The sequence below is a fragment of the Pteropus alecto genome, unplaced genomic scaffold (assembly GCF_000325575.1).
Source record: "Pteropus alecto unplaced genomic scaffold, ASM32557v1 scaffold75, whole genome shotgun sequence".
Classification (NCBI taxonomy): domain Eukaryota; kingdom Metazoa; phylum Chordata; class Mammalia; order Chiroptera; family Pteropodidae; genus Pteropus; species Pteropus alecto.
In genome coordinates, this window is record NW_006440638.1 from 28,428,055 (window position 1) to 28,441,139 (window position 13,085).

A 13,085-nucleotide genomic window follows, 5' to 3' on the forward strand; every position below is an offset into this window, starting at 1 on the left:
AAATGAGGAACACTCCATGATGGCCTAATGGGCCCCAGCCTGGGTGAGTTCCGGGGCTAAATTTTTTCACTTCCAAGTGACCATGGCTGCAAGGTGCAGCCAGGCTGCCAGAAGATTCCTGGAGAGCTCCTGAATGTGTGTGCTGTAACTGGAAGTCAGCTCTCTTCCTTTGTGTGAACCATTGCTTCAACCCTCACCCAGGACACCACGAGAAATGTACTCACATCAATCCGGTCAGTCAGAGTCCTGGCAGCAAACAGTCAGCACACTCAAATTAGAATCCTTTTAAGGGAAGTTTAATATGGAGAAATTTTACAAAGGTACGAGCAGAGTGTAAAGAACCCCCAAGGGATCATTTGGTTCCTTAGAGCTAGCAACAGCCAACCCAAGGCAAAGCAGAAGTGGGAAGTAGTGAAATAAACATCCCCAGGATCACTCCCTCCTTCCCTCTGATGCCCTGACCAGATGCAAATGGAAGCTTCTCACTCACCAAACCCAAAGCTTCCAATTGGCCAAACCCAAAGGAAGCCAGAGGGCAAGAGAGCCCTTGTAGGATCGCCTCCCAGGGCTAGAGGGGCGAACGGAAGAGAGTCGGCCCACAAAGCATTTGGGAATTTCTTGATAATGTCTACTGGCAATGAATGTATGTGTTGATAGAGAAGGTCCACATCACCCAGCATCCTGAATTTCCCTTGAGAAATTCCCCACCTGACATGTCAGCATTCCTTAGGCTTTCTCAGCAGTATTATTCCTCTCTTTCTCGCCTGTGGTCTCCACATAGTGGTCAGCCTTTAAAACCAGTCACTCCCTCCCCAACTTCAAAATCCTCACTCTTTAATGCAGAGCAATTTAGAGAGCATCCTGCCCTCTGTTTCAAGGGGTCATCAGAGCATTTCCTCCAGACCACACAGGGCCCTCCCCGAGAGGCAATCTGGCAGATCATTTTCTCATCTCATTTCACATTTTGTCATCTATGTTGCGCAGCTCAAACTCGATATTAGCTGCAAAGCCTTGTTTGGAGAGTGTTGCAAAAACTGATTTTCCCTAATTGATCTGGATAAACATGTGTCTGTCAATACAAACCCAATCCCTTCACGGGTCATTTGCTGCATCTACAGCTACGTGCTCCAGGGCAAAGCTAAGAAGACTTTTCTGCAGCTTTATGAGCAGCAACTGAGTAGATTTTTTTTTTTTTTTTTTTTTTTGTAAAGAAAACTCTCTTTGTGTCAAGCTGGTGGAATGAGAAAAATAAGCAAATGATTCCAGCCAGGAGGATTTTCATATTTGCATAATCAAATCTGGTCTTTTCCCCTGCAAGCCTCTAGATTCTTTTGTGTCTGGACACAATTACAGACTCAAACCCACCTGCCCATCTTTGCATAACAAGAGCACAGTTTAAATGACCTTCAATGCCTTATCTCAAAGAAGGAATTCACAGTGGTTGGGAGGAAGGACATAGGATTGCAAGCCCAAATAGTATAAATTTCAGTCATGACTTTTATCCTTACTCTTTAGGAAACCTGGAACAAGACACTGATGTTTTGTACAACTATTTCGACATTTTTCAAATGAGAAGAGGAATTTCGGCTTTCCCTCAGATCTAGAGTGGGAACCAAATGAGAGCAAATGAAGTTAGTAAAATACAGTAACAAAATAATAATAATAATACTATAACGACCCTTTATGACCACTTACTCTGTGTCAAGCATTATCTCATTTAAGTCCCAAAATAAGTCTTCAAGAGAGAAGTAACCGGAACAATAATAATAGTTGACATTGGATTAACAGTGATCATTATTGAGCACTTAGTATGGGCTAGGCCCTGTTCTAAGGTCTCTCCAGGCAGTACACATCTCTAGTCCTCACAAGAGCTGTAGGAGTAGACACTACTAACATCCCATCCTGCAGATGGGTAGACTGAGTTCACAGAGATTTATAAATTAAGGTCTTAGGGCTTAGAAGAGCATAGCTGGGATTTATTAAAATGTAGGAGTGATTTCACAACTTATATATGGTGTGAGTATGTGTACACTATATATATCACATATTTGTAAATTTTATAAGTAAATCTAGTTCCATGAATGATTGGCAGGGAGAAGGATCACACAGGGCTCTATTAGTCACCTTTCCCAGGAAAGTGACACAAACAGAAATCCATGGATAGGACCCTTACTTGCATCCCAAAATGAAACTATTTCTGCTCTCAAGTATAGCTAAAGAGGTGACCTGGGACCAACCCACCTTAAGAAGAGGCCAAGCCAAGTTTGGCAGCAGAAAAAGCTGGGCCCAAAACATCTACCCAGGAAGAATAATGTACTTCTGCTCAGCAGCTGCAGGGCTGGGGCCTCCCAACAACCACAGCTGTTACCAGCCACCCACAGGCAGGCAGGCACTCATCCACCCAGCCTCGGCAGGCCCTGGAGTGGGAGCCTGCTGTCCCTGTCAGCTGGTCTGCACACTTATCCCCTGGAGTCCCTGGGGGTCACCCCTTCTTACACACACACACACACACACACACATACACACACGGAAGCATACCATCTATATTGGCACACTTCATTTGCACCCAGGATTGAAAGCCAGACAGTCTGGCTCTGTACTTCCCTGGTTAGAACAGCACCTGGCACTAAATAAACACTTAATAAATGTTTGCCATAATCAGTGTCTGTTGCAATCAGTGAAAAAAGGAAACAGGAATTGGAAGTTGTCACGGGTGGCGCCTGCCAAGGCCAGGTTAGAGGAATCCCAGAACGTTATAGTGATTCCAATGGGAGGAGCCAAGGGTTCTGTTAGTATAACACGGTCCAGATGTTGGGCTAGGTCTTCTGGATGGAGTCAGGAGGGCTGTTTGGCCATGAACCCCTAAGGTGAGATGCATGGACTTCTGGGTCTCTGGGGGCATCTGAAAGAAATGGGCAAAAAGTAGAGCATCTCTCTTGATCTCTTCCAGGAACCCAGGATACTGTCAGAGAGGTCAAGGACCAGACTGAAAGATGGCTGGCACCCAGGGAGGGGGCAAGAGAAGCAGCTATTACCTGAGCCACCCTCATTCACAAGATTGGAGCATTGTGCTGGACATGGCCCTACATGAGGGGCAGAGTGGAGGCCCCACCCAGGGAGTTCCCAAAGCCTCCCTTGAGCTGACAGAGCCTTTTCTTGCCTCATCACATGAAACTCAAAAGTGCCTCTTATGGTGGTGGAAATTGAGGGCCCTGATGAAGCTGTGGTGATCTGTGGCCTCAGGAAAACCAAGCAGAAGCAATCAATTGGTTAACACATCTTCTAAATATGTAGGAAGAAAATGCTTTAAGAGTAAACGTGCAGGGTTCAGAAGTCTCTAGAATCATGGGGGGCTGGATCATGACTTTCTGAGACCTCAGAGAAGTATGTGAGTTCTAAAGACAAGGGGAAAATGAGTAAGGGAGAACATCCTTTAATAGAGAATTACGGGGAGCGGGGGTGGGGGGAGTACAGAATCAGCAGCTCAAATGTCATCTCTTCCAAGAGCCTTCTCTGCTCCCCCATAGGACCAAATCAATGCCCCCAGATCTCTGCAGCCTCTCACTCCACTCCACTCAGCCCTAGCATGTTCGGGGCTGGGGCTACAGCTACGAATCAGATTTAACCTTTTGTTTCTTAAAGGATACAAATTTCAGAGAAATAGGGTGGGCTCCCCTAGAAGCAAATCCTGAGCCAAGGATTGCAGTGGGAATAGTTTAGTTGGAAGGCAATCCCCAGAAACAATAGTAGGAGCGTGGGGAAGTGAGACAGAGCAGGAAGAAGCCAGGAGGCACCGAATACTGAGGCAGGGTACTGCCGTGGGCACCTAGCGCTCAGTCCCACCAGGGAGCACTAGGGGGCGATATAAACACACCTCAGAGTTCCATTTATCCTCCCACGCTCACCTGCCACTGGTGGAGGGATGCTCCCAGGGGCATCACTTCCCCAGCACTTCCCACTGCCCAGCTCAGTGAGGCATGATCAGCATGCCTGGAAATATGGAGTGACTGAGGAAAGAGTCTCTTATAGCTCTTATTGCTAAGTCATTATCATGTCTGCCTCCCCTAACTCAGATAAATCATGGGCTCTGGAGCCAGACATCTCATATTCAAATCTTTGCTTCTCTCCTAGATATGGGACCTTGATTTAACTTTTCCAGGCCTCAGTTCCCTCCTCTGTCAATTACACCTATCTGGCCAAGTTCACACCAGGTGACACACATAAAGAACCAAGAACAGCACCTGACACACGGGTGGTACTCCAGAAATGTCCACTGTTATTTTGAAGGCCAGGAGTCCTCAAGAAAGATCATTGCCTGATTCATCATTGTGTTCCTCATGCCTGGCCCAGTTAGTGCCTGGCACAGAGAAAGGGCCCAGTTCATGTCTAGGAAGAACGAACGAATGAATGAATGAATGAATGAACGAATTGGATTCAAGAGCAAATGTGTTGATCTAGATCATTAACTTTTAGTTTGGCATCTCAAATCTGGCTTTCTAAATGTCACTATTGTTCCCCATGGTGTCCCTCTGGAAGTATAAAAGTTGTAACTGGACTCTGTGAATAACAGAAAACATACTAAATGCATCTCTGAAGAAAATTTCTAGAGCCACCCAATTTTCCTGCAAGGGATCTGAGAGCCCAGGGACTGTGAGAATGGGAGACCCTCACAGGGTTCTGATTTCACTGCACAGGGAATTCAATTGTTCGGGAGATGCCTCTCTGAGGTTTCACGTGTGAGCACCTGCTGCCCTCTGGTGGACAGACTCAAGGACAGCAAGAAGCCTTAGAAACCATCAGGTCTCCCAGCTGGGATAGCCATATTTACATCAGACAAAAGAGACTTTTTTAAAAAGGCTATAACAAGAGACAAAAAAGGACCCAGTAATTTCACTTCTGGATATTTACTCAAGGAAACCCAAAACACTAATTCAAAAAGACCTATGCATCTATATGTTCATTGCAGCATTATTCACAATAGCTAAGATATGGATGCAACCTAAATGTCCATCAATAGATGAATGGATAAAAAAGAAGTGGTACATATGCACAATGGAATATTATTCAGCCATAAAAAAGAATGAAATCTTGCCATCCACCACAACGTGGATGGAACTAGGGTAAGTATTGTGCTGAGGGAAATAAGTCAGAGTAAGGCAATACCATATGATTTCACTTATATGTGGAATCTAAAAAACAAAATAAATAAAAATGAAACAGAAACAGACTCATAGATACAGAGAACATTTTGATGGTTGCCAGATGGGAAGGAGTGGGGAGTGAAGAAAGGAGAAGGGATTAAGAAGTACAAACTAGTAGTTACAAAATAGTCGTGGGGATATAAAATATAGCATAGGGAACACAGTCAATAATATTGTAATAATTACGTATGGTGTCAGGCGGGTACTAGACTTATCGGGGTGATCACTTCATAAGTTATATAAATGTCTGATCACTGTGTTGTACACCTGAAATTAATATAATATTGTATGTCAACTATAATTGAAAAATTTAAAAAATAAGAAAAACAATGAATGACACATTAAAAATTAAATGCCAAAAAAAGAAAACAATAAGTTCATGGGGAGGGTTTAATTCTCTTTTAAAAAAGAAAGACAAAGAAAGTTTCCAGGAGTGCCCCGTGATCTGTCAGAGATGCAGCCTATCTCCCAGACTCCCAGAACAGTGGTGAGAGATCCTGTCAGGCCATGTTCAAGTGGGTTCCTAGAGGCTTGGGGTGAGGAGAGGGAAGGTGTCAGGGCCCCTCACCCACACCCCAACAATGGCAGCCATGTTTATATATATGGGTCCCACATAAGATTTTATTTGGGGGAGACATAAACAGTGCCATGAAAAAGGAAAGAAAAAAGGAGAAAACGAGAAAAGGAAAAACAGGATCCCAACCAATTCCTTGTAGTACAAAAAGAAAACTGACGCCCAGGAGGTAAAAGGACTTCGTTAGCATCACACAGCCGGTGGAGGCCACCTGGAATTAGTATCAGACATCCTTTGTGTTAAATCAACATCCAGCACCTTCATTCAGTTGTCTGGTCACACTTGCCGCATGTAATGGTGATGAGCTAAACACGGGCCTGCCCCGCCGAGGCCAGCAGCTCAGTGGGGAGCAGCCATGCATCAGGCCATGGAACACCACACGCGCAGCCTCCGCAGATATACGAGCTCTGGGGGGGCTGCGGGGTGGCGGGATTTGGCCCCACCTGAGGGCGAGGGGAACTATCCCTGGGAAAGTGGTACATGAGCTGAGCTGAAGGATGAAGCAAACCAGGTCTCTGACAGTCACTGCTGTAGTGCAGGAGGCCCGCTCACCAGCCACCTGGAGAGGGGCTGTGACAAACATTCAGCACATCCCACCTGAAGGAGCTTTGTGCAGGCAGGAGATGGCCTTCCCAGGCACTGAGCTCCTACTGCCACTGAACCTTGCACACCTGACCTCTTTTAACCTTTCCTACTCATCCTGCAAAGCAAGAGATTTCATCCCCATCTCACAGATGAGGAAACTGAGGCTCAGTAAGGTTAACAGAATTTCCCAGGACCACACAGCTGTTAATAAGCAGGGCCAGAGTTTGGACCAGAGTGTATATGGTCCCCAAATTATGCTGTTTCCTCAATCTGACAATTAAATGTGAGCAAAAGGAATTCTGAGTTCAGGTCATCAGGGCAAGGCTGCTATATCTAGAAGGTTCTTTTCCACTGGGAAACATAACTCCACTTGGGTCATCAAGGGTCACATGTGAACCAGAAACTGAAGTTGGCCAAGGTACAACAAGCTGACCACGTGTTAAAGGCTATGATACTGGGAAATATTAAGAATGACAGGACCTGGAAGGAAGGGAGGAAAACCAAGTCGGGGAGGAAGTCCCTTCTGCCTTCTTAGCAGAGATCCTCCCCACAAATGCACACACACACGCCATATGCACTCACACCCCATGCACACACACAGAGATATACACACACACCATGCACGCACACACACACCCATACATCCACGCATAAAAATATACACACATCATTCATGTATACCCACCATGTATGCACACACAAATACACCCCCATACATCCTGTACATACACCATGCAGACACACCATACACACACATACGTTTACATGTGCATATGTATACACACATTCACCATGCATGTATATACATCCACGCATAAAAATATACACACATCATGCATGTATACCCACCATGTATGCACACACAAATACACACCATGCATACATACATGCACACACATATGCACACGCATGCACACATAGGCATATATACATATACCTGTAACCATCACCATTAGGCATTCTCATCTTATAAATTTCCCCGACGCTCATGTTCTTTCATTTCTTCTGCGTACATGTAGTCTCTGCTCTACACTGTCTTAGGGCAGAATTCAGATCTCTGTGAAAGCCCCACAAGCTCAGCATGGCTCTGGCCGCCAGAGAGAGACCAGTGACTGCAGATGACTAGTAAAGAACAGGATAATGGTCTCCTTTGGCGAGACAATAAAAAAAAGGAAGCCACTGGAGTCTGATGTTCTTCTAAAACAAAATCAGACCAAAGCCACAGTCTTTGGTGGCCAGTTTTGGGGTTAGGGCTGCCCTTGTGTGCTCTCTCTACCCTCCATGGCTTCGGCTGGGTCTAGGGCTACACAGTCACAGCTAGCTCAGTCCTAGGATAACAGAGGCAAAAGTAGCCAATTAAGTCATATCCTAGTGGCAGCAAAGGTCATAAAAGCAGATAACGGCACTGCAGAGAAAAACACACAACAATTATCAACCAACGAGAGGACCCAGTATCCTTCCCGGATTTTGCTGGAACAATGGGAACCAAGGAGCCCTGTGGCTAGTGGCTCACAGGGGCTCAATTGGAACAGTGTCCCTTTGGACCCACTTTATTCCTGCTAGATTTGCTCATAGGGTTCATGCGCCAACAGTGTATATGGCCCACTGGGCCTTAACCTTAACATACTCCCGTTTTATCCTCAGATGACATTTGTATATAGCCCAGTTATATACCATTCTTTTAAAAAAGTTGTTTAATGCCCCAAACGAAATATAAAAGAGAAATAAGAAGAAAGTAACTTTTAATATATGTACTTCAATTTGTGGATGCTCATGCACAAAGGCACAAGGAGCTCCAATGAAGTCCCCAGGTAGTTACAGGTTTGGACTTAAGAGAAGCGAGAGGATCAGAAGCCATTTCGAATGAGACATACAGAAAAATGAAAGAACAGAGGTGAACACTAAACAAAATTGCGTTAAGTAATAATCGATGAGACTAGGTAAGTTTGATGTGCATGTCAGTGAGATATCTGCAAGTCACATAGGACGTGGACTGGCGTTTAGGTGTGGGGATGTCTCCATGCATGGCTGGACACCAGCTTTCCTGGACTCCACCCACCCAATGCCAATAATGTCACTTCCAATCATTGCTACAACCAAAAACTGTCCTGTCCATTTGTACACATCCCTGTAGGGACAAAAGTGCCCCCTTTGATGACCATGGAGGCTGGCTATGGGGACACAGTGCGGGGGGCAGGGGAGAAGTTCCGTCGTTAACTAGACTGGAGCACACACAGCTTCAGGAGAAAGAGAACGTAGGAAGCCTTGAGGAACCTTCCCTGTGTCCCCTGCCACCACCAGGCTTTGTCCACAGAGACCTGAGTGCACCCCTTACCCAAGGGTACCCCTCCTCCCATGTACAGAGACTGTGGCATTGGCTGGGGGTACATCTGAGCCCAGAAGATTTGTCAGGCTCAGGTGTCTCAGAGCCTCCAGGGTCGGATCCCTTTGCTCCTTAGTCAACTTTCCCTTGTCTTTCTGCAGCCAGGGAAGCTAGGAGTCCCTCTGAGCTTTGCTGCTCCTGTTATCCAGCACCTCCCCAACTGCCTTCCCAACCGCCCCCCACCCCGCCCCACCCAGTGTGAAGGAAACAGTAACAACCAAACCAAGGCAGGGAACCCGGAGTTGGGGCAGTGACGGGTGAGGATGCAAGTGCTCATTGCCTATCATTTGTCAGTGATGCCCTGAGGAATGGCCTTAGACCCTCCCAGCCTTTCCCAGCCAGGCCTGTTGTGTCCACACCCTCCCACCCCATGGGAGACAAGGGCTGCAGGCAGGCAGGAGCTTGGGAATCAAGCAAAGGTGCAGACTGGCCCTCCTGGGGTATAGTAATCCCTTTCTGGATGAGGGGCAGGCATAAAAATGACAGGGGCCTCTGTTACCCACAGCCAGGTGCACAGTGGCCTACCCGGGCCCCACACCACCCCTCCAAAGCCAATTGAGTATTCAGTCTGCAGGATGTCCCCTCCGCCTGACCAGCCTGGGTGCACCAGGTGACAGCCCCTACACGTGACTGGGTGCACAGGACATCCAGTTCATACCCTACTCAGTGGGCAGGTTCTAAGGTCGGCACATGAAATAAGAACGTACATACACTCAAAAATCACTCTCCCAAACTTCCCCTTGCATAGGCACCATGCTAGAGATCAGCATGTAGACGCTCAGTCAGTCTGACACAGGGGATTTGTTCTCCCCTTTGGGGACAGATGTGTTTCTTCGGTCGGGGTGTGTGTGAGCAGTGCTTACCCTTACAGCCGCCTTGTTGCGAGAACGCCCAGGCTGCACAGAGAGGCCACGTGTAGGTGCTCCAGCTGACAGCCTTGGTGGAGGTCCCAGCCATCAGCCACCATCGACCGCCAGATCTCTGGGCGAAAGAGCCGTTAGGTGATTTCAGCTTCCTGCTCTTGAGCCACCCCAGCCTTCACATCTTCCAGGTGAGGCCCCAGACATCATAAAGCAGAGATAAACCATTCTCGTCATGGCTGTGTCTGAATTCCTGATGCACAGAATAGGGAGTCAAATTTTAGCACAGAAAGATTCTCTACGCCTAAGTGCTTTATTTGGTGTGCATTAAGGGGCAGCCACTTTGTGTGCATCTTTAAACATTTCAATAATGCTCACGCTAGAAGAGGCACACAGAGCCAAGACTGACCCAGGGAAGAGCACAAGCAAACCACAGGCTCCATCAGGGCATTAGCCTAAAGATCAGAAGCAAAGGCCCCGCCATTTAAATTATTTGTCCTAAAGGAATGAGTGAAGTTGGTTGAATTCTTTCAGGCTGAACACGGACTCCACCAGAGGTGCTCCAGAAAAGACCTGTGGCTCGACAGATGATAAGCTGCATTCTTCGGAAGGACAGACACACCAGGGTTTATTGTCCAGCATAGCCAATGATGAGTGAACTCAGGGACCTCGGCTGTCTTCCCCGCGAACGAACGTAAGCAGCGGGCGGTGGGGATAGCTGTGCCGTGTCAGAGGATGGTGCAGCCGCAGCAGTACCGCTCGGGGTAGTCTGCCACGTACACTCTGTGGTCGGTGCCGTAGATGTAGTAGACATTAGTCTTTCCTTGGTACCAGTAATGAACTTCAGTGAGAGGGATCAGCTCGATGGTCTGGCGCTGAGGAAATAATTGGCCAAGAAAAACTTCAGTGTCTGTTTAAGTCACTTGTCTGCTTAGGAACCTTCATTAGCTCTCTGCTACCTGTGGGGTAAAGTTCATGCTCTGGCATTGGCATTTTGGCTTCAATCTGCCTTTCTAGATGTGTATCTTACTACATTCCCTCATATGCCCCAAGCTCTGGCCCAAACTGACTTCTTATCTTTAGCCATTCTCTGATTCTAGGTTTTGTGAAGTGGGGGCAGGGGCATCCCCAGTGGAGTCCCAGGATGTATGAAAAGCCACCAGACAAAAAAAGGCATCTTCCAGAAACATTACTTTTTAGATGGGGGTGGAGAATAAAGGTAGAGGATAAGGTCACTTTAAACTTTTTTTGTATGAAAAACAACCACTAGGACATATTAGGGAATGGATTATGCCGTTTGAATTCAATTTTAAGAAAAAACATTGACACCGAAGAAATTCCAAAGTTTGGCGGGCTGCTTCAGGCTATTTTCTCAGACCCCTGCCTCCCCTCACCACGGTTTTGCATTGACCTACCTTTGAAAAAAGTCTTTCTCAAATATTCCCCTCCTTTTACGAACGGAGAATTCAAGGCCCATGCGCTCACGGAATTTCCGGTTTGGAAGATCTTTCAGGTCAAGCACCATCTCCTCACTGTAGTGGGACCTGTTTAATGCTCGGAGCTCCTCTCCAGCACCCACCTCTACCCGGTACCCGCTCCCTCCCACAGAGCGGTCCTCACGCTCGTTCTCTGGCTGCCTCTCTGGGCAGTGACTCGACAACCTTCTGAAATCAAGGAGCCCTGAATGAACTAGCAGCCCCACCCAGGGAGAACATTGGCTTCCTCCCGAGGCACCTGCCTCCATTAGCCTTCCACGGAGCTGTTTTGTTATCAGCAAGTACAGACAGTGTTGACACAGGAAAGTCACCCCTAACCATTGAAGCGAAGCATTCATGGGGATGTTCTGCGGGCCAGGTTCTGGGTCAAAATCCCTAAGTTCTTCTGCCCTATCTGCTCCCCTGTCTCAGACTCAGATTTGGGGACCCTAAACCCAAAGGGATTTGGGGTGGCTGGTCCAGGGTCCAACCCTCTTGCTTGCAGGAATTTTCCCTCCTTGGGAAAAGATCCCAAGTCCTCTTGCTGAGGCCCTAGGGAAAAGGTGAAGCAGGCCAGAGAGTGGATTTTGAGAAGCAGCTCCCTACCGTACTAGATGGGAAGCTGAGTGGCAACACGAATCTGTGGCAAGAAGGGGAATCAGAGTCAGGACATGCGTTTTCCATAAAGCTTTCTGTGCGATCTCTCACTTTCTTTCTCTGGGCCCCAGTGTCCTCATCTGTGAAATGAGGATAAAATGTCTATATCACAGAGTCGTTGAAACAACCAAATGAGATCATGAGACTGAGTTTTCTCCGTGTGTTAGAAACTCGTCTCAAGCGAAAGTTCAGGAAATAAAAGGTGGAAGACCCCTCTTGACATTTGGGTACAGAGGACTCAAAACGGGAACTACGAGGCGAGAGGAGCTGGGAGCCAACGTCCCTGTTCAAAAAGGCCTAGGCAGCGGCCTCAGGATCACTCATTTCCAAACTTTTCTCCTAAGAGCAAACAGAGAGCACAGAAATACCACTCCACTCCCACCTGCCTCTATCTGCTTCTGATTCGAATGGTCTCCGAGGTCAAGGTCACAGATTGGTCCGGACATAAACTCGCATCAAGGGGTTTATCTTGTAACCAGCCATTTATCTGTTTCTGTGCTTTGGTCATACCCCTGGGATGAGCAGATCCCAGGTCTGAGATTAACAGCCAGCCTGGGCTCGTGTTGTGACGGCTGCTTCCTCACTGGATTCCGCCAACTAACTTCTCAGTCCCGAACGAACATCAGCACACATCTTCATTTACGGATCGAGGACCAAGGGACAATGTGGGGAAGAGATTCACAGATGTGGCCTCTTCTCCCACTACGGTCCTTTTTAAAGAAAAATGTTTAGCAGGTTTTCCCTTCCCCGCTCCAGGGCTGGTTCACAAACGGCTGTGCTGCCTGAGACAGGATCGTGCAGTAGGGAAACACGAGCCCCAGCAAACCAGGTTCCAGACAGAGGCTGGCCACTCGGGTCTAGATCTCGGTAGGCACTTCTCTTCGTTGGGCCTCAGTTTCCTCAGATGCCAAACGAAGGGTCCAAAAAGGACCTAAGTTGTCAGTCTCAGAAGCAAGAGTCCCCAAATAACTACTCGTGTCCACAAGCTGCTGAATCATGTCTTTACCCTCATCCCAGTTCCTGAGCAGACACCGCAATGCTTGGGGCTCGTCACTGTGACCCACACCATAGGATACCAGTGCTGCAAGAGTGAGCTCCCTGAGAGAGACCATTCTGGGGTGTTTTGTGGATATCGTTCTTGTCCCACCTAGGTTTCCTGGAACCCGCTTCTGCACGCCCACCCCTACCCCACTTCCACACGCTCTGCAGCTCAGGGCTCAACTTTCCTCTTCAGAGCCCTGCCCTTGAGATTCAGAACCCGCCTCCCACCCCAGGGCAGAATATGCCTGGAAGATTGGACCAATGATTGGATGGTGCTAAGGAACAAAGTCCAGCCCCTCACCTCCAGGA

General features: G+C 47.6%; 1 protein-coding gene across 1 annotated transcript in view; it reads right to left on the reverse strand.

Annotated features, from left to right (window-relative positions):
* Positions 1–10,319: 10,319 nt before the first annotated feature.
* SSUH2 (ssu-2 homolog (C. elegans)) overlaps positions 10,320–13,085 on the reverse strand; it is a 24,736-nt gene continuing 21,970 nt past the window's right edge. Inside the window, exon 12 of the mRNA XM_006917572.1 lies at positions 10,320–10,478. Coding sequence (XP_006917634.1) covers positions 10,332–10,478 — 147 coding nt within the window. The 3' untranslated portion in view covers positions 10,320–10,331. The remainder of the gene's footprint in view (positions 10,479–13,085) is intronic.